The sequence below is a fragment of the Saimiri boliviensis genome, chromosome 8, assembly GCF_048565385.1.
Source record: "Saimiri boliviensis isolate mSaiBol1 chromosome 8, mSaiBol1.pri, whole genome shotgun sequence".
Lineage (NCBI taxonomy): Eukaryota > Metazoa > Chordata > Mammalia > Primates > Cebidae > Saimiri > Saimiri boliviensis.
In genome coordinates this window covers 4,307,056-4,328,906 of record NC_133456.1, presented here as the reverse complement: position 1 = coordinate 4,328,906, position 21,851 = coordinate 4,307,056, and the positions used below count along the sequence as shown (strand labels likewise).

At 42.8% G+C, this 21,851-nt stretch overlaps 2 protein-coding genes across 2 annotated transcripts in view; one reads left to right on the top strand and one right to left on the bottom strand.

Annotated features, from left to right (window-relative positions):
• The window catches only part of DNAH12 (dynein axonemal heavy chain 12), a 260,536-nt gene that overhangs the window by 234,769 nt on the left and 3,916 nt on the right, over nucleotides 1-21,851 (bottom strand). The window lies entirely within an intron of this gene.
• On the top strand, nucleotides 8,803-12,634 carry PDE12 (phosphodiesterase 12). Its single transcript, XM_003936530.4, has 3 exons — nucleotides 8,803-10,235; nucleotides 11,531-11,609; nucleotides 11,781-12,634. Exons 1-3 carry the CDS (start codon nucleotides 8,934-8,936, stop codon nucleotides 12,221-12,223), a joined length of 1,824 nt encoding a protein of 607 aa, XP_003936579.2. The 5' UTR covers nucleotides 8,803-8,933; the 3' UTR covers nucleotides 12,224-12,634.

The following is a 21,851-nucleotide window of genomic DNA, read 5'->3' as shown; positions in this document are numbered from 1 at the left end:
TTTATAAAGCAAAATCCTTCGCTTTTTGATAGAGAGAAGACTCAGTTTTCCAAATAATGAAAAGATCTAACAAAGAGAGCAGGGCCAGATCCAGTGGCCTGTGCCTGTAATCCCAGGTACTCAGGAGGCTGAGGTGTGAGCATCACTTGAGCTCAGAAGTTCAAGGAGGCAGTGGGCTATTATGGTTGCACCTGTGAATAGCCAATGCACTCCAGCCTGGGCTTTTTGTTGTTGTTGTTTGTTTTTGAGACAGAGTTTCGTTCTATCACCAGGCTGGAGTGCAGTAGCACGATCCTGGCTCACTGCAACTTCCATTTTCCGGTTTCAAGCAATTCTCCTGCCTCAGCCTCCCGAATAGCTGGGACTATAGGTGCTCACCACTGTGACTGGCTAATTTTTTGTATTTTTAGTAGAGACAGAGTTTCACCATGTTAGCCAGGATGGTCTCGATCTCTTGACCTTGTGATCTGCCTGCCCTGGCCTCCCAAAGTGCTGAGATTACAGGCGTGAGCCACCGTGCCCGGCCAGCCTGGGCTTTTTTAATTAAAAAATGTAATCAGGCCAGGTGCAATGGGTCACGCCTGTAATTCCAGCCTTTTGGGAGACTGAGGCAGGCAGATAACTTGAGATCAGGAATTCCAGGCCAGTCTCGCCAGCATGGTGAAATCCGGTCTCTACCAAAAAATATGAAAATTAGCTGGGCATGGTGGTACACACCTGTAGTTCCCGCTACTCGGGAGGCTGAGGTGACAGAATCGCTTGAACCTAGGAGGCAAAGGTTGCAGTGAGCCAAGATCATACCATTGCACTCCAGCCTGGGCAACAGAGCGAGACCCAGTCTCAAAAAAAAAATTTTTTTTTTTAAAATATTTTAGACAGCATGAGGCACACAATCAGTTTCTCTCTCATCTTTCTTTTGCAATTTACTCAAAAAGTGAACAAAATCTTTTACCATATTTTATTTTCTTTTATCTTTTGAGACAAGTTCTGGCTCTGTCACCCAGGCTGGATTGCAATGGTGCAATCTCAGCTCACTGCAACTTCAGCCTCCCAGGCTTAAACTATCCTCCCACCTCGGTCTCCAGACTGAGGACTAGAGTGCAGTGCCTGCTAGGACTACAGGTATGAACCAACATGCCCAGCTAATTTTTGTATTTTTGGTAGAGACAGGGTTTTGCTGTGTTGCCTAGGCTGCTCTCGAACTCCTGGGCTCAAGCAATTTTTCTGCCTTGGCCTCCCAAAGTGCTAGGATAACAGGCGTGAGCCACCATGACTGGCTTACTATCTTTTATTAATACTACCAGAAGGCCAGGTGTGGTGGTTCACGCCTGTAATCCCAGCATTTTGGGAGGCTGAGGCAGGTGGATCATGAGGTCAGGAGTTCAAGACCAGCCTGGTCAACATGGTGAGACCCCTGTCTCTACTAAAAATACAAAAATTAGCCAGGCGTGGTGGTTGGTGCCTGTAATCCCAGCTACTCAGGAGGCTGAGGAGGAGAATCACTTGAACCTGGGAGGTGGAAGTTGCAGTGAGCCAAGACCGTGTCACTGCACTCCAGCCTGGGCAACAACAAAGTGAAACTCCATCTCAAAAAAAAAAAAAAAAAAAAAAGGTACTACCAGAAAATCATGTTCAAATGAGAGAATCAAATTTTACTTTTGTATCAGTGTATTAACTAATACTAAAGCAAATTTCAATAAAACTATATGGCCAGGCATGGTGGTTCACACCTATAATCCCAACACTCTGGGACGCCAAGGTGGGAAGATCATTTGAGGCCAGGAGTGCAAGACCAGCCTGGGCAACACATCGAGCGAGACTCCATCTCTATAAAACAACAGTTTTTTAATTAGCCAGGCATGGTGGCACATACCTGCAGTCCTAGCCACTTGGGAGATTGACACAAGAGGAATGCGTAAGCCCAGAAATTTGAGATTACAAATGAGCTAAGACTATATAACAATACTCCAACCTGAGTCACAGACCAAGACCCTGTCTCTTAAAAAAAAAAAAAAGATGAATAAATATTAATAATAACCTTATAAACAAATAGATCCAGTCAGCTTTGACTACGTAAGAATTCCATAAGCTTTTTATAACCCCCTTCGTTTTTAAATTTTTTTCTCTAACTTCTTACATCCATTTATTTTTGTGTATAACATTTTTCCATACATTTATTCTTTTTTTTTTTTTTTTGAGACGGAGTCTTGCTCTATCACCCAGCCTGAAGTGCAATGGCTCGATCTTGGCTCACTGCAACCTCTGCTTCTTGGGATCAAGCAATTCTCCTGCTTCAGCCTCCCGAGTAGCTGGGACTACAGGTGTGTGCCATCACGCCCGACTAACTTTTTGCATTTTTAGTAGAGATGGAGTGCACCATGTTAGCCAGGATGGTGCACTCTCAATCTCCTGACCTCCTGATACACCTGCCTCGACCTCCCAAAGTGCTGGGATTACAGGTGTGAGCCACCATGCCCAGCTTGTGCGTGTGTGTGTGTGTGTGTATGTGTGTGTGAGTGAGTGACAGTCTTGCTCTGTGGCCCAGACTGGAGTACAGTGGTGCAATCTTGGCTCACTGCAACCTTTGCCTCCCGGGTTCAAGTGATACTCCTACATCAGCTTCTTGAGTAGCTGGGATCCCAGGCACATACCATCATGCCCAGCTATTTTTTTGTTTGTTTGTATTTTTAATAGAGACGGGGTTTCACCATGTTGGCCAGGCTGGTCTTGAACTCCTGAGCTCAGGTGATCCCCCCACCTCAGCCTCCCAAAGTGCCACATATTTATTCTAAAACAACCTTTACAAAACCTTTAGTTAGCCGAACGTTTTTCTTTTTTTTGTTGTTGTTACTGTTTCAGTGGTTAGAAACAAAAATTTTTTAACAAAAGAATATATCCTTGGTTGGGTGCAGTGGCTCATGCCTATAATCCCAGCACTTTGGGAGGCCAAGGCGGGTGGATCACAAGGTCAAGAAATCGAGGCCATCCCAGTCAACATGGTGAAACCCTGTCTCTACTAAATAGACAAAAATTAGCTAGGCATGGTGGTGCATGCCTGTAGTCCCAGCTACTCAGGAGGCTGAGGCAGGAGAATTGCCTGAACCCAGGAGGTGGAGGTTGCAGTGAGCCGAGATCGAGCTATTGCACTCCAGCCTGGGAAAAAAGAGTGAAACTCCAGCTCAAAAACAACAACAACAACAACAACAACAACAACAACAACAACAAAATATATATATATATACACACACATATCTCATAACTTTTCTTCACTAAAAACATGTTGCTTTTACTGTACTCTGTATGCAAAATTCTTACTTTTAGTAGTTTTAATTACATATATTAATTTGAATTTTAACTTAGTAACACCAGTTTCTAGTGAAAACCCAGGAAGTCAGTGATTTTGAATTGTTTTATATCAGTGTTTGCAGACAAGAGCCATGCAATAATTTCTAAAAATATGTTTTCTCAATTTGTTGATCAATGGATCCAAATATATTTAGCTGTCTGTATCACATGAAGCAAGACATCAAAAATTAAAAAAAAAACAAACAGAACTTGAGAATAAGTGGAAAAAAGTGAAAAAATAAACCAAGACATCAAATATATAAACTTAAACTTATGTTTAATAATTAATGTTTCAGCATTTTCACTCACTAACTTAGAAATAACTCAAACATTTAATTTTTTTTTTTTAAGAGATGGGGTCTCACTATGTTGCTTGGGGCTCAAATCATCCTCCCATCTCAGCCTCCCAAAGTGCTGGGATTAGAGGCATGAGCCACTGTGCTCAGCCACCTCAAGACAATTTATAATTATCTGTTACCTAATTTAATATAACATGACTTTATGATTTTAAATTACTGAAAAGATTTTTGAAACTATGACAAGTTTATTTGTAGATGCTTATTCCATTCACACTTACCTAATTTACTTGTTCTTAACAACTGTATTTCATTTGCTTATGGAAAGCAAAACTACCCATTTAAGTTACTTATTTATTTTCATTAAGTCCCTTCCATTCGAGAAAGTTATTTATTTTGAAAAAACAAAGCCACCGGGCATAGTGTCTCACACTGCCAATCTCAGCCCTTTGGGAGGCCAAGGCAGGAGGATCACTTCAGCCCAGGAGTTTGAGACCAGCTTGGGCAATATAGTGAGATCCCCCATCTCTACAACAAATACAAAATAATTAGTTTGGTGGGGCATGTACCTAAAATAGGAGCCCAAGGAGTTCAAGGCTGCAGCAAGCTATCATGGTGCCACAGCACTCCAGCCTGGGTAACAGAGTGAGACTCTGTCTTAAAAAAAAATAAGAATGGCCAGGTACGATGGCTCAGGCCTGTAATCCCAGCACTTTGGGAGGCCAAGGCAGGCAGATCACCTGAGGTCAGGAGTTCTCAAACCTGTCTCTACTAAAAATACAAAATTAGCCAGGTATGCTGGTGCATGATTGTAATCCCAGGTATTTGGGAGGTTGAGGCAGGAGAATCACTTGCACCTGGGAGACAGAGGTTACAGTGAGCCAAGATTGTGTTATTGCACTCCAGACTGGGCAACAAGAGCGAAACTCCATCTCAAAAATAATAATCATAAAATTAAAATAAAAAGTAGCCGGCACAGTGGCTCATGCTGTAATCACAGCACTTTTGGAGGCTAAGGCGTGTGGATAGCCTGAGGTCAGGAGTTCAAGACCAGCCTAGGCAACATAGTGAAACCCTGTCTCTACTAAAAATATAAAAACTTAGCTGGGTGTGGTGGCAGGCACCTGTAATTCCAACTACTGGGGAGGCTGAAGCAGGAGAATCACTTGAACCCGGGAAGTGGAGGCTGCAGTGAGCCAAGATCACACCATTGTACTCCGGCCTGGGCAACAAGGGCAAAACTTCATATCAAAAAAAATTAATAATAATAATAAAGCAAAGAAAACACAAAACTAACCTAACCCTTCATCAGCCAGTCTCATCTTAACCAAGGCCTTTAAGATATTGGACAAAGGTACCTTTCCCAATATCCCTTGCCCTTCTGCCAACCCCAGTCATCCTGTTCCTGAGTATCCATGTGGCATCGAGGACAGCTATGAAGGGAGAGCCCATCTGTGTCCTGGATTTACATACCAGGTGTAGAGCCCAGTACAGAGGATAAAGCTGTGAAGATGACAGTGGAGGTTCCAACCCCTCCCAACATGACAAGGATAAAGAGTTGGGCCAGGGAGGATGGGGCCATACTAGTCTCTGCTCTACCATTCAGCTGGTGGGCCAGGGGACACAGACACACATATGTTTCCAGGTTTCACCATGGCCACCTGTCTAGCTTTCAGAATCCAGAGGCTAAAAACCAAAGACAAAAGCTCATATCAAAATGTGTGCAAGGTTTCAGGGGAGCCCAGCAGCCAGCCCTCATGGTTTTAGCTTATACACAAATCAAGCAAGTATTAAAAGTATCATGGAAGCAACAGTTTTATGACCTTAAAACATCTAGCAGAGGAAGCATAAATCTGTCTGACCAATTGATGCAGGCAAAATGTAATGTCTAAATTAAATTCTTAAGCTACTTATTCTCCCCTCCCCTCTAGGCAGAGTCTCTCTGTTGCCCAGGCTGCAGTGCAGGGGCACGATCTTGGCTCACTGCAACCTCCACTCCCCAGGTTCAAGAGATTCTCCTGTCTCAGCCCCGCGAGTAGCTGGGATTACAGGTGCCTGCCACTGCGCCTGGCTATTTTTGTATTTTTAGTAGAGACAGGGTTTCACCATGTTGAGTAGAGGTGGTGAAATCCCGTCTAATTTTTGTATTTTTAGTAGAGACGGCATTTCACCGTATTTAGTAGATGGTGAAATGCCGTCTCTACTAAAAATACAAAAACTAACCATGCATGCCAGTGCACACCTGTAATCTCAGCTATTAGGGAGGCTGAGGCACGAGATTGCACCACTGCACTCCAGCCTGGGTGAGAGAGTAAGGTTCCATCTCAATATATATATATATATATATATATATATATATATATATATATATATAGCACAGAGGCCAGTGACAATTATGGTATCAAACACTTTTTTTCCTGCAATTAAAACCAAATATTTTTTAGCTTTTCCCCTTTCAAGAAAATGAAAATTAAAACTTTTCCATAATTGCAAGCAAAACAACTCTAATGGCCCTCTTAGAAGAAATCCAGAACTTCATAGTATGGTTTAGAATGCACTACACAATCTGGTAGATGCATATCTTTCCTATCTATTACTCTCCCCTGGTCTCTTTACTCATCACGCTGGATCTCTTTCTGGTCTACAGTTAAAATCATTCATTCTTCAAGACCTTTTAAAACAATAGCAATAATATACAGGATGCCTTATGTGGGTCAAGATGGCTAGGGGGAGACCTATGTTAATTCTAGGTAAATAATTATAAGCTTGCTTGGCTCAGAGTACACTGAAGTTTATGCAACTAAACTGTATTATTGGTGCAGTTAATTGGAAATCAAGCGGCAACAGGAGGCCTAAGGTAAAGACCATCGGAGGGTGCAGTAACACTGGGAACACCTCGTGGTGGTTGCAGAGCAGGTAATACTGGTCTGGTCCCATGAATGCCTTCTCAACATGGAGACTGCATGAGGGCCTCGTAAAGAGGGCTTATGCAAAGATCTCTGAGAAGGGAGGCAACCTCTGCTCACAACATCCAGGAGGGTCTTTGCTGATGGGAGCTGGCAAGGAGGAGAAAAGCCTTGCAGGGCAGAGATCAGGGAACACTTTAGGCTCTGCCTAGGTTCTCGGAATATGGAGTGATTTTAATTGCTCTATGTTCTCAATGCTTGGGAGAGAAAAGCCCCTTGATGCATGGATGTGGTCAGACACCCCACCAATCCACTACACCTCTGATGCAGCCGCACCCTGATAACAATTGGTGATAAACTCAAGAGTATTAGTTTAGCATGTCTTAGAAGGATCTCAAGGGCTCTTCCCCCCTCCCCATCTTACCCTCTTCTTAATCCTCCCCTTCCATGCCTGTAAGATCAATGAGATTATGCACATAATAAAAGCTTTTGGAGCCCAAAGCTCGAGGCCAATGGGATTCCCACGCTTGCATTGGTCCCCTGTACCCATGCTGTAACTTCTACTCTTGTGTCTCTGCCTTTATTTCCTTTTCTCAATCCCTTGTCACTGCCGGGACTGAGGGTACCCACGTACAGGGTTGGGCTGGTACCCAACATTTTACACCAGGGGAGGTGGCTTTCACTTATCTCAGGATTTTGGGAGGCCAAGGCAGGTGGCTTGAGGCCAGGAGTTTGAGACCAGCCGGGGCAACATGATGAACCCCGTCTCTACTAAAAATACAAAAATTAGTTGAGCGTTGGGGGTGTGTGCCTGTTGTCCCAGCTGCTTGGGAGGCTGAGGCACAGAATTGATTGAATTCTGGAAGTGGAAGTTGCAGTGAGCCAAGATCACACAGCTGCACTCCAGCCTGGGCTAAAAGCAAGACTCTGCCTAAAAAATAACAATTATATTAAACAAATAAATTCAGATTTTTTTTTGAGATGGAGTCTTGCTCTTTTGCCCAGGCTGGAGTGCAGCGGTGTGATCTTGGCTCACAGCAACCTCCACCTCCCAGGTTCAAGCGATTGTCCTCCCTCAGCTCCTGAGTAGCTGGGATTACAGGGTAGCACCACCACGCCTGGCTAATTTTTTGTGTTTTAAATAGAGATGGGGTTTCACCATGTTGGTCAGGCTGGTCTCGAACTCCAGATCTTGTGATCTGTCTACCCCAGCCTCCCAAAGTGCTGGAATTACAGGCGTGAGCGCCCGGCCAACTATTTAAGATAAGTATGCCCCATTTTTATTCCTTGCTTATCTGAAAATCGAATTTAACCAAGAGTCCTGTAATTTTATTTGTTAAATGTAGTAACTCTAAACAGAAAGAGTCTTCCTATCTCTTTACTAACAAACAATGAACAGAACATAGCTGGGTGGCTCTTGCCCGTAATCCCTGTACCTGGGAGGCTGAAGTGGGAGGATCACCGGAGCCCTGGAGTTCGAGGCGGCAGTGAGGTATGAACAGGCCACTACACACCAGCCTGGGTGACAAAGTGACAACTCGTCTCTAATAAAAAAATAACAAACAACCTTCAGTAGCTTGTCAGTACTATTTCTTTCTGTCAATTAATAGTTGTGTGACCCTGAGCAGCTAATGTCTCTGGACTTCGCATCTGTAAAGCAACGGATAAAGGGACCTGAGAAGAACTATGAGGCTTAAATAAGATAGTGTGTGCAGTGTTTCTCGCATAGTCTGCACTCACTAAATGGGAGTTACTGTATATTGTTTGTTATTATATACCACAAAGACTCTGCTCCGTGTGTAGGCGCTGGCTCAGCCTGGGATGAACGCACCAGGCCACCGAAAAGAGCGATTAGGCTGGGCAATGATATGGAGATGAAATGGGCAACATATTCCACACCGCGATTAAAGCTCGCAGTCCGGGTGGAGGTCTCCACATCCTAGCGCAGTCGAGTCCGGAGCGCAGGCAGGAGGGTTCGTTCACCAGTCAAGATTCCAGGACAGAAGTCCACGTCTCCTAGCGAAGCGGAACACGTGACACTGCCCCATCCACTTCCGGCTTGGAGCTCAGGCTACCTCCCGTCCGCAGCGTGCACTTTCGAAAATCATAAAATCTAGTATTTTCCTCTGACACCTTTATGTTTTCTTCACCTCCCTATAATTCTGACCTATTTTGTAGATAAAAATTAATCTTCAGAGAATTAGAGACATGAGTGCCCAAGCGCTTGGCGAAAGTGCGAGGCGGAAACACTTCATTCCCTCTCTCCACTAGCCGGAAGTCGCGAGGTCTGAATGAGTCAAAGCCGGCGGTCTCGGCTCCTCAGCTCCACTTGACGGTAGGCCGCTGATCGGCCGCGGGGCTGGTCGACCGCTGGGCCACCAGGTTCATGTGGAGGCTCCCAGGCATTCGCGCCGCGCTTCGGAGGATCCGGACGGCGGTGGAGCAGCTGAGCCGAGCTGAAGCCGAGAGCGAGAAGGCGGCGGAAGCGATGGAACGCGCTGTCGTGCGCTGTGTACCCTCGGAACCTAAGCTGAGCCTGTCATTCGCTTTGGCTGATGGCAGTCACAAGAACATGCAGCGCGACCAGAGCGAGCCTCTGGGTCGAGTACTCAGCCGCATCGCTACCAACGCCCTAAAGGGGCACGCGAAGGCGGCCGCCGCCAAGAAGAGCAGGAAGAGCCGGCAGAATGCGAGCGGCGGTGAGTCCTGTTCAGGGCCGGGGTCCGAGCCGGCGGTGGCCTGCGAGCCCGTGGTGAAGCTGTACTACCGGGAGGAGGCAGTGGCTGAGGACGTGCTCAACGTGGACGCGTGGCAGGACGGCGCGGTGCTGCAGATCGGCGACGTGAAGTACAAGGTGGAGCGCAACCCGCCCGCCTTCACCGAACTGCAGTTGCCGCGCTACATCATGGCCGGGTTCCCTGTGTGCCCCAAGCTCGGCCTCGAATTTGGAGATCCCGCCGGCTCCCTCTTCCGCTGGTACAAGGAAGCCGAGTCCGGAGCGGCGGAGCCTGAGGTCGGTGTCCTCTCGCCATTGTCTCCCTCCTCTCCTTCTTGGACCGAGACTGAAGTGCAGGAGCGCGTCTACACTCCGTCCAATGCCGACATCGGGCTAAGGCTCAAGCTTCATTGCACCCCAGGCGATGGGCAGCGCTTTGGGCCGAGCCGGGAGTTGGAAAGTGTGTGTCGGGTAGAGGCTGGGCCTGGCACCTGCACTTTTGACCACCGGCATCTCTACACGAAGAAGGTGACGGAGGACGCTTTTATCCGCACTGTCTCTTACAACATCCTGGCAGATACGTACGCGCAGACTGATTTCTCGCGAACTGTCCTGTACCCATACTGTGCCCCCTACGCCCTGGAGCTCGACTACCGCCAGAACCTTATCCAGAAGGAACTCACCGGCTACAACGCCGATGTCATCTGTTTGCAGGAGGTTGACCGCGCAGTGTTTTCTGACAGCTTGGTACCCGCCCTAGAGGCCTTCGGGCTAGAGGGGGTGTTTCGAATCAAGCAGCACGAAGGCCTGGCCACTTTCTACCGAAAGTCAAAGTTCAGCCTTCTTAGCCAGCATGACATTTCGTTCCACGAAGCCCTTGAGTCCGACCCACTTCACAAAGAACTGCTGGAGAAACTAGTTTTGTACCCATCAGCGCGGGAGAAGGTGCTCCAGAGATCTTCTGTTCTTCAGGTAAAGTAACTCCGCGCATCTCTTCACATTACTGTCCCACTTTTAGGGGCCTAAAAGGCAAGCGTTTAGGTGGGGGTTAAAATTGCAATGAAAGTATCCAGCTATTGTTGAAAGGTGTGTTTGCTCTTGTATCTTCAACGCAAAGTTTAATCTTCATTGATTCAGCAGATATTTTTTGAATACCTCTGGTGTGCCTGCCACACTGCAGGTTGCCTTGAACAAGACAAGCAGGACTTTTACAGTGCTTACAATCTAGCGAGAGGGACACATGCTAAGTGCAAGAACTATAGTAGCTAATGTTTTTTACTGCTTGCCAAGCACTGTTCTGGCACATTTTAAAGTACTTGCTTTTTTTTGAGACGGAGTCTCACACTGTTGCCCGGGCTGGAGTGCTGTGGCGTGATCTCGACTCACCGCAACCTTGAACCAGGTTCAAGCGATTCTCCTGCCTCAGCCTCCCAAGTAGCCGGGATACAGGCGCCCGCCACCCCGCCCGGCTAATTTTTTGTATTTTTAGTAGAGACGGGATTTCACTGTGTTGGCCAGGCTAGTCTCAAACGCCTGACCTCGTGATTCACCCGCCTCGGCCTCCCAAAGTGCTGGGATTATAGGCGTAAGCCACCGCTCCCGGCCCAAAGTACTTAAAATTTAAGAGCTTGGTGTGTTTTGAAGTGCTCCATAAGTATAAACTAGTTGTTTTTTTAAAAAATCATAGGCTTATTGAATCTTCACAGTAATTCCCCTGTTCCCATTTTATAGATGTAATTCATGTGTTAAAATTTTTAAGTAATTAATTTTGTTTATGGTAAGAAGAGCAGCTACCATTTTTTTCAGCACCTAAGGGGCTTCATGCACCTGTGTAAGATCATTTAATTGTCTCCACACAACAGTCCATGTGGATGGTATTGTCAGTGATTACTAGAAAGTGGCTAGCAAAGTGCCTTTCTGCAGGTCACATTGCTATACACGGTAAAGGGAGTATTCAAACCAAGGTCTGTCTGATACGAGCCTCCACTTACGCTTGAAAACACTTTTCTCCAAAGTGTTGTCATGTAAAATGTATTGTTTACATACTAGCTTTATATATTGAACTGTTATTAAAATATGTTCCACGGACTCCTACTCATGTAGATCCTGAAACTTAAATAACAAATCGGATTTCATGATTGCAGTCCTAGTTCATCAAGGGAAGGAGGTGGAATAAAATGTTAGTTCATCATATAGTCTTAGATAAAAAAACATTTGGGAGATTTGCAGATGGCAGCCGAACTCTTGCCACTTTTTGTTTATTTTAGGTTTCAGTTCTTCAGTCTACAAAGGACTCTTCTAAAAGGATATGTGTTGCTAATACCCATCTTTACTGGCATCCTAAAGGTAGGTTTTACTTAGTCTCACAAGTGACTTAAATGTGGTTAAGATTGTTTAAATTTATTTTATACATATATATTTTCAATGTCACCGAGAGACTGTAATTTGTGTAGTTTTTTCTTTTTTAACTTAAACAACTTTTAAAAATGCTTACATTAATGTTTTTTATGTTCATAGGTGGGTATATTCGCCTCATTCAAATGGCAGTAGCCTTGGCTCACATTAGACATGTTTCATGTGATCTGTATCCTGGCATACCAGTTATATTTTGTGGGGACTTTAATAGTACACCATCAACAGGAATGTATCATTTTGTCATCAATGGCAGCATTCCAGAGGATCATGAAGACTGGGCTTCCAATGGGGAGGAGGAAAGATGCAACATGTCTCTTATGCATTTCTTCAAGCTGAAAAGTGCTTGTGGTGAACCTGCTTATACAAATTATGTTGGTGGCTTTCATGGATGTCTAGATTACATTTTCATTGACTTAAATGCTTTAGAAGTTGAACAGGTGATTCCATTACCTAGTCATGAAGAAGTTACCACCCACCAGGCCTTACCTAGTGTTTCCCATCCCTCTGATCACATAGCACTTGTATGTGATTTAAAATGGAAATAGATGTGTGTTTAATGGAACTGAAGTCTGAAAAGGAAGTAGTTACTTTAGCAAAAAAATTTAATATGAATCAAAGTTTATATGTAATCTTTGAAGAGGAATGGTAAATGTTCAATACTCCTAGTTACGTTCCAGATGTCTTTGTTATGAAACTGTTAATGTTTGCATCACAACTCTTCTCTTTCTTTTTTATCTCTACATTTGGAGGAGAAACAGATATATTTATGACTAGCAAAATAGAAAATTGAATTATTTTTCTCCAATTTGAGGCTCTCAGAAAAAAAAGGAAGATTCAGTTATTGTGTACATTTTTTTTGTTTGTTTTTGAGATGGAGTTTTGCTCTTGTTGCCCAGGCTGGAGTTCAATGGCAGGATCTCAGCTCACTGCAACCTCCGCCCCCCCACCCCCCATCCCCCACCCCCCACCCAGGTTCAAGTGATTCTCCTGCCTCAACCTTCTGAGTAGCTGGGATTACAGGCACTCACCAACATGTCCAGGTAATTTTTGTATTTTTAGTGGAAATGGGGTTTCACCACGTTGGACAGGCTGGTCTTGAACTCCTGACCTCACATGATCCTCCCGCCTCAGCCTCCCAAAGTGCTAGGGTTACAGGTGTGAGCCACCATGCCTGGCCCTTGTGTACATGTTTTTATAAGTGAAATTTTTTAGCTAGTACTTCAGAATTTTTAAAGTACCATTTGAATGATCTTTTCTTTCGTAACAACACATTCCAAATTGAATCATGTTTATGTACTAAGAGGGAAAACATATGTAAGTGAAGGTAAGAGACTAAGTTATAGGTGACATTAGAGACCTAAGATGAGAGACCTGAAACATGGAAGGTGTAACATTAGGGTCTACCTCTACCTCAATTTAGTGATTTACTACAATTTCAGAGCTTTAACAAAAGATAAAAAGAAATTTGTCACCCATTGTTATTGCTTCTCATCTTTCATTTTTCAATGAACAAGTAAAGTATTTTCATTCTTATTTTTAGGAATTTAGTTTTTAGTGTATGGTACAAATGAACACAATTTATATTCTAATTCTTACTGCAGCTCGTTTTAATTTTTAGGATGCAAGCACAATTTAGTATTCAAAGTGAGTAGCAACATACTCAACTTGATCTCATTGTCTTTATTTACTCTTACCCATGAAAAGTGTTCACAAATGAACAGGGTATTTGACCATATGATATTAGAGAATACAGCACAATACATTATAAGAAACTACCTACTGATATGGGCTTGAAATTTTGGATGAATCATTGAGCATTTCTATGCTGGAAGTAATTTCAAAATTGTTGGTTTTTATAAATAGGAAAAAGGGTGAGTAGTGGGACTTTTAAGCATCTCTGAAATAAAAAAATACTATTCTTTTTATAGACAAGCATTATAGTTTTGAGTTACAACAGTGTGTACATATGTAATATATATATAGTAAAAGAAAATTTAAATGTGAAACCAAACTTTTTAAAATTAGAAATTACAAATGGTTACGCTGATTAGTGTCTAGCCTAGAGTCGTAACAGAGCTTTACTAATTAAGTTGTCAAATACATTATTTATAATACTTTAGCTGTTGCTTTTTTGATGTTCAGGATAACTATGTTATCTCATTTCTGCATTTAATTAATAGCTGGGGTATTAAAAGCCCACCCCCTTCAGGAAAAGCTTTGGTTTTCCCCAGTCATGAAAGCCCTTGTTTCAAATTCTTTAATCTCTGAACCCAGTATCATAAAAATTTTCCTCTTTTGATAACATCTGTACTTTCATATGCTGCTCACTATCAAATGTATTGCTAACTTTTAGTAAGTTTGAGAATGAAAGGGTTTTGTCTGCACTTGACCAAGGGAAAAATTAAAGTGGAAGTTTCTTGGGATCTTGTTTAGAAAAAAAGTATAAATAAAAAATTGATGCTACCAAATTGTGCCTTCCTAAATACTATTTTTGAGAGCATTTTAACAGCAGTTTACAAATATGTAAATAATAGATTAAAACCAAAACCTGATTCTCTCATGAATATTTTTTTTTCATTTTTAAAATGTGTTTTTGGTCTCCTTTCTTTTTTTTTTTTTTGAGACGGAGTTTCGCTCTTGTTACCCAGGCTGGAGTGCGATGGTGCGATCTCGGCTCACTGCAACCTCCGCCTCCTGGGTTCAGGCAATTCTCCTGCCTCAGCCTCCTGAGTAGCTGGGATTATAGGCACGCGCCACCATGCCCAGCTAATTTTTTGTATTTTTAGTAGAGATGGGGTTTCACCATGTTGACCAGGATGGTCTCGATCTCTTGACCTCGTGATCCACCCGCCTCGGCCTCCCAAAGTGCTGGGATTACAGGCTTGAGCCACCGCGCCCGGCCGTGGTCCTTTCAAACAAAGATGTTGACAGGACCTTTAGAGTGAATTGGGAGAAAACACAAAGTGTCACTTTGAAAAGTTGAGAAACATTTTGAAAGAAAAAATTCAAACATGCCCATGAAAAAAAATACAGGTTCTACATTAAAACTAGCTAGATTAAACTCTAGTCAGAAAAACTCAACACTTTACAGACATTCCATGTTCTATATCCTTTTCTGACTAAACAGTATACTCTGTATACAGACATTTCAGATTATTAGGACATGGAATGTTATTGTGAAGTATCATATAATCTGATCAAATCTCCAGTATACAGATATTTTGGAATGACTGGAGTGCAAAGGTATCAAACACTAAGAATGCATAAATAGCATACACATTTCTTTGTACTCATGAGTTGGAATGCATTGTTATTCAGAAATGTCTGTTTATTTTTTATTTTATTATTTTTTAATAGGGTCACCTCACCCGAGGAACCGGAACTTTGAGTCTACTCCCACTGCCCGTAGGCACCCAGAAATGTCTGTTTAAAGCAACCTGTGTGATTGCATTTTTTTAATTGCATTTGGATTTTTTAGTGAATTTAATTTTAAGAAAACATGGAAAATCTAGTGAGTTTCTTTGGTAAACCACATTTTATAATATCACAAGTTCTTGCTATAGAATTAATATTCTAAATTTTTTTTTTTTTTTTTTTTTTTTTTTTGAGACAGAGTCTTGCTCTGTTGCCAGGCTGGAGTGCAGTGGCATGATTTTGGTTCACTACAACCTCTGCCTCATGGGTGCAAACAATTCTGTCTCAGCCTCCCTAGTAGCTGTGACTATAGGCACATGCCACACTTGGCTAATTTTTTTGTATTTTTAGTAGAGACAGGGTTTTTCCATGTTGGCCAAGATGGTCTCAATCTCTTGACCTCAGGTGATCCGCCCGCTTCGGCCGCCCAAAGTGCTGGGATTACAGGCATGAGCCACCACGCCCGGCCTGAAAACCAATTTTCTAAACACAAATAAATATTTCCGGGTTTTGAGCATAATAATTGACCAGCACAGTGGCTCACACCTATTATAATCCCAGCACTTTGAGAGGCCGAGGTGGGTGGATCACCTGAGGTCAGGAGTTCAAGACCAGCTTGGTCAACAAGGTGAAACCCCATCTCTACTAAACATAGAAAAATTAGCAGGGGGTGGTGGCAGGTGCCTGTAATTTCATCTGCTTGGGAACCTGAGGCAGGAGAATCACAAACCTAGGAAGGGGAAGTTAGTGAGCCAAGATCACCACTGCGTTCCAACCTGGGCAATGAGCGAAACTCTCAAAATAATAATAATAAAATAATTGCTCAATATAGTACAGGAAGGCAACATTGTCTAGAGGGCTAGGCACAGTGGCTCACAACTGTAATCCCAACATTTTGGGAGGCTAAGGCAGGAAGATCACTTGAGCTGAGGAGTTCCAAGACCAGGCTTGGCAACATTGTGAGACCCCATCTCTGCAAAAAATAAAATTAGCCAGGCATGGTAGTGCATGCCTGTAGTCCCAGCTACTCAGGAGGTGGAAGCCAGAGAGGATCACTTGAGCCCAAGAGGTCAGGCCTGCAGTGAGCTGTGATCAAGGTGTGATCTGCACTCCAGCCTGGGTGACAGAGCAAGACCCTGTCTCCAGAAAACCACTCTAGAGTTCATTTTGTTGGGGGTAGAGAGGACAATTTTTAACAGCTTTAACTGACATGGGTAATATATAAGTTCTGTGCTCCTGCTTTATGAGAAAGTACTTTTTTAAATGTTGAAAATACTAGAGCTGTATTAACTTGATTTTTTTTTCTTAGCACTAACTTCAGAATAACCATACAGTACTATTTGCTGATATATTACCAAATCATTTTTTCTTGAGATAAAATTCACATGATTCACATGAGATTAACATTCTCAAGTGTATAAGCCAGTTGCATTCAGTACAGTCACAATGTTATGAAACAATCTAGTTCCTACTGCTTTTAAATCTTGATTTAGGTACACATTTGCAGATAGCAAGAATCAGAAATACTAATTCCTGAGAAACTGAAATGACAGTGGCTGAATATAACCAAGTTATGCTGCTTAAAAAAAAAGACCAGCTGGGCATCGTGGGTCACGCCTGTAATCCAAGCACTTTGGAGGCCAAGGCGGGCAGATCACCTGAGGTCGGGAGTTCAAGACCAGCCTGGCCAACATGGTGAAACCCCGTCTTTCAAAAAAAAAAAGACCAAACTCTACTTATTAAAAATATATTTTAAAAAGAAAGCTCTAAATTCAAGATAAGATTTTAAAATAATTTTTTAAAAAATTGAGCTAATATGACATTCAAAATTATAAAAATACAGGAAATTATTTTGCAAATTGGCCATCTTCGCAGTGTACTGAATCATATTTAAGACATGCTACGCCGGGCGCAGTGGCTCAAGCCTGTAATCCCAGCACTTTGGGAGGCCGAGGCAGATGGATCACGAGGTCAAGAGATCAAGACCATCCTGGTCAACATGGTGAAACCCCGTCTCTACTAAAAATACAAAAAAAATCAGCTGGGCATGGTGGTGCGTGCCTGTAATCCCAGCTACTCAGGAGGCTGAGGCAGAATTGCCTGAACCCAGGAGGTGGAAGTTGCAGTGAGCCGAGATTGCGCCATTGCACTCCAGCCTGGGTAACAAGAGCAAAACTCCATCTCAAAAAAAAAAGACATGCTAAATTTTAATTTTTTTTTTCTCTGTCACCCAAGCTGGAGTGCAGTGGCACGATCTTGGCTCACTGCAACCTCTGCCACCTGGGCTTAAACGATTCTCCTGCCTTAGCCTCCTTAGTGGCTGGGATTATGGATGTGCACCACCACACCCAGCTAATTTTTGTATTTTTAGTAGAAACGGGGTTTCACCATATGGCCAGGCTCGTCTTGAACTCCTAACCTCAGGTGATCTGCCCACTTTAGCCTCTCAAAGTGCTGGGATTACAGGCATGAGCCACCATACCTGGCCTAAATTTTAATTTTATATATGTGGTAAAATAATCTTAAACATGCGAAATCTCTTCAGCTATCTGCTATGCTAGCAAACTCTGGGTTGCCAAAAATCCATGTTCATATTGCCGGTGTTAGACTCTAATTTAAAATTTCCTTGCAAAATTTCATAGAAAACTGAATTATTCATCTCTATCTTCTGTCCTATTTATGTATTGATTGTATGTCAAGGCATTTATACAACACAGACCATTTTGCCCAGTAATACACTTTGATGATGTTATCATGAAGTATTGACTGTTGATGTACCTTCCTTTTTTTTGGTTCTTTTTTTTTTTTTTTAATGTACCTTTTTTTAAGTGTATTGAAGTATTTCTAGGTTGCATTTTTGCTAGTTTCATACCATTTGTGTTCCTTATATGTTGAAGATGGTTCAGTAGGGGAACTGGATAGGTTTTCTTTAGTTGGCTTTTTTTTTTGAGACAGTTTCACTCTTGTTGCTCTGGCTGGAGTACAATGGGTTGATCCTGGCTCACTGCAACCTCCGCCTCCCAGGTTCAAGCAATTCTCTTGCCTCAGCCTCCCAAGCAGCTGGGATTACAGGCATGCGCCACCATACCCGGCTAATTTTGTATTTTTAGTAGAGACGTGGTTTCTCCATGTTGGTCAGGCTGGTCTCCAACTCCCAACCTCAGGTGATTCGCTCACCTCAGCCCCCCAAAGTGCTGGGATTACACGAGTGCACGAGCCACCACGCCTGGCCTTAGTTGGCTTTCTTTTTTTTTTTTTTTTTTTTTGAGATGGAGTTTCGCTCTTGTTACCCAGGCTGGAGTGCAATGGTGCGATCTCGGCTCACCACAACCTCCGCCTCCTGGGTTCAGGCAATTCTGCCTCAGCCTCCTGGTTGGGTAGCTGGGATTACAGGCACGCGCCACCACGCCCAGCTAATTTTTTGTATTTTTAGTAGAGACGGGGTTTCACCATGTTGACCAGGTTGGTCTCGATCTCTCGACCTCGTGATCCACCCGCCTCGGCCTCCCAAAGTGCTGGGATTACAGGCTTGAGCCACCGCGCCCGGCGGCTTTCTTATACTATGTAACATACACACTTTTCTTTTTTAAGACAGGGTCTGGCTTTGTCACCTAGGCTGGAAGGCAGTGGTGCCATCACAGTTCACTGCAACCTCTATCTGCCTCCTGGACTTATGCAATCCTCCCACCACAGCCTCCCCAAATAGCTGGAACTACAGGTGCACACCACCACACCTGGCCAGTTTTTGTATATTTTATAGACAAAAAAAAAAAAAAAAAAAAAAGGTTTCACCCCGTTGCCCAGGCTGGTCTTGAACTTCTGAATTCAAGCAATCCACCCACCTTTGCCTCCCTAAGTGCTGGTATTACAGACATGAAACTACCCCACCCAGTCAGCACAAAATTTTTTTTTATTTAAGTAATAAGACAGGGTCTTGCTGTTGCCCAGGCTAGAGTGTATAGTGGCATGATCATAGCTCACTGCAGTCTCAAACTCCAGGGCTTAAGCGATCCTTCTACCTCAGTCTCCTGAATAGCTGCGACTACAGGTGCATGCCACGAAGTCTGGCTAATTTTCAAATTTTTTTTGTAGAGATAATGTCTCACTATGTTGCCCAGGCTGGTCTTAAACTCCTGAGCTCAAATGATTCTCCCACTTCAGCCTCCCAAAGTACTGGGATTATAGGTGTGAGCCACCACACACAGCCCTTTAAAAAAAAAAAAAAAAATTTAAAACAAGTTTTTTCTCCAGGAAAGAACATATTTAGCAATTTTTAAAAACATTTTATGGGTACATAGTAGGTATATATATTTATGTGGTACATTTCAATAAATTGAGTATCCGTTACATCAAGCATTCATCATTTGTGTTATGAACATTCTAATTGTACTCCCTCAGTTATTCTAAAATTTGATACACACACTTTTAAAATAATTTATTGCATATAATCCTTATATCCCCTGTGGAATAGTTTGGAGAAATGGTACATCCAGAGATAAAATCAGTTAGAAATAAATAGTGGCCTTCCTCAGAAAGGCTGCGTTAAGTATAGTGTTTTGGGTATCTTTTTTTTTTTTATTTTCTTTTATTTTTCTTTTTGTGTTTTGGGTATCTTAAACCAAGAAAGGATATTTCTATCCAAGCTGTAGAATTTTAAATAATTCTATTATAAATAATGGAATCAGGCCCACACAGTGGCTCACATCACATAATCCCATTCTCCATAAGAGCTTTTCATCACTGCTTATCAACACAGTTGACAAGGACTGGTCCCTAAAAGAAGCTGCGTATTCACTTGACAGTCACTCCCTATTTCCCCCAGCTCCTGGCAACAACTTACCTGTCTGAATTTGCCTATTCTGGACATTTCATATAAATGGAATCATATGGTTTATGTAGTCTTTTGTGACTGGCCTCTTTCACTTAAGATGTTTCTAAGGTTCTTACTGTTGTAGCATGTATCAGGAGTTAGTTTTTATAATGAATGTTCCATCTTATGAACATACCACATCTGTCCAGTCATTAGATGACAGACATTTGGATTGCTTCCACTTCCTGGCTTCTATTACTAATACTGCTGTAAACATTTGTGTACAAGTTTTTGAGTGAATATGTGTTTCTGTTTCTCTTGGGCATATACAAGGAGTGGAATTGTTGGATCATATGATAACCTTTTGAGGAACTGCTAGGCTGTTATGGAAAGCAGTTGCATTATTTGCATTCGCACCAGCAATAGGAGGGTTCCAACTTCCCTCCATCCTCATCAACATTTCATTATCTTTTTTTGATTATAGGCATCCTAGTGTTAAGTGGCATTTCATTGTGGTTTTGATTTGCATTTCCATGATGGTTAATGATGTTAAGCATCTCTTTATGTGCTCATTGGCCATCTATATATCTCTGGAGAAATGTCTTTTGAAATACTTGCCCATTTAAAAGTGTTATTTGTTGTTTAGCCACCCCTCCTTAAAATATATATATAATGACAATAATAATCCATCATCCCTTGCCTTTTCAGGGCCATCCAAGAGGCAAATCATTGTCTGTGCTTCATACATCCCTTTAGTTCCCAGCCTAAAAAAAAGAAAACTTGTAACCAAAATCTGGTGAGTTCCCAGAAAGCAGGGATAAGCTGTCCAACACCAAGTACTTAACATGCCCAATAAAACTGAAAATGTGGCTGGACGGGGTGGCTCATGCCTGTAATCCCAGCACTTTGGGAGGCCAAGGCAGGCCTGATCACTTCTCAGGAGTTTGAAACCAGCCTAGCCAACATGGTGAAACCTTGTCTCTACTAAAAATACAAAAAAAAAATTCTTAGACAGGTGTGCTGGTGCGCTCCTGTAGTCACTGCTACTCCAGATACTGAGGCAGGAGAATCTCTTGAACCCAGGAGGCAGAGGTTGCAGTGAGCCAGGATTTGCACCTCTGCACTCCAGCCTGGGTGACAGGGCAAGAATCCATTAAAAAAAAAAAAAAAAAAAAAAAAAAAAAATTTTTTTTGACCAGTCAGGGTGGCTCAGTGCTTGTAATCCCAGCACTTTGGGAGGCCGAGGTGGGTGGATCACAGGGTCAGGAGTTGGAGACCAGCCTGGCCAATATGGTGAAACCCCGTCTCTACTAAAAATACAAAAATTAGCCGGGTGTGGTGATGTGCGCCTGTAGTCCCAGCTACTCGGGAGGCTGAGGCAGAAGAATTGCTTGAACCCAGGAGATGGAGGTTGCAGTGAGCTGAGATTATGCCACTGCACTCCAGCCTGGGTGACAGAACGAGACTGCCCTCCCTGTCAAAAAAATTGAAAACATATCATTTGAACAATATAGAAATAACTGACAAGGTCAGGAAGGAACCTAACCCCGCTGCCCGCTGACACATGAAGCCGTAGTGGCAGGCCTCCAGCTGTACAGCTACCTTAATTATTCTTCGCCTGTGTCTAGATAAGCACTTTTGCTGTTCATTTCTCACAATGTTATTAGAATTTACTTAAGATAAAGGGATAGTCCTCTAAAAGTAACAGTGAAAAACAACAGCAGCCAAGTAACTTTCCAGTAGTGGCCCATGAATGCAATGTCACAATGTATATGCTAGTAGAAGTATATTTTCCCTATTAGATCCTCAGGTAATTAACTTACAGATTGTTATTATTAAATATAGTTTTCATACTGATTCTACCAAAGCTGGTAACCAATATTTACATTATTGAAACACCTAGAAGTACAAGCTACCAGAAGGTACAAGCACTTGTTTTCTCTCCGGCT

Bases quoted from the DNA above. Each gene is read 5' to 3' on its own strand.
- PDE12 (XM_003936530.4), top strand. From the start codon at position 8,934: ATGTGGAGGCTCCCAGGCATTCGCGCCGCGCTTCGGAGGATCCGGACG. The intron at 10,236-11,530 runs GTAAAGTAACTC...TGTTTATTTTAG, and splicing joins AGAGATCTTCTGTTCTTCAG to GTTTCAGTTCTTCAGTCTAC. The intron at 11,610-11,780 runs GTAGGTTTTACT...TTATGTTCATAG, and splicing joins TCTTTACTGGCATCCTAAAG to GTGGGTATATTCGCCTCATT.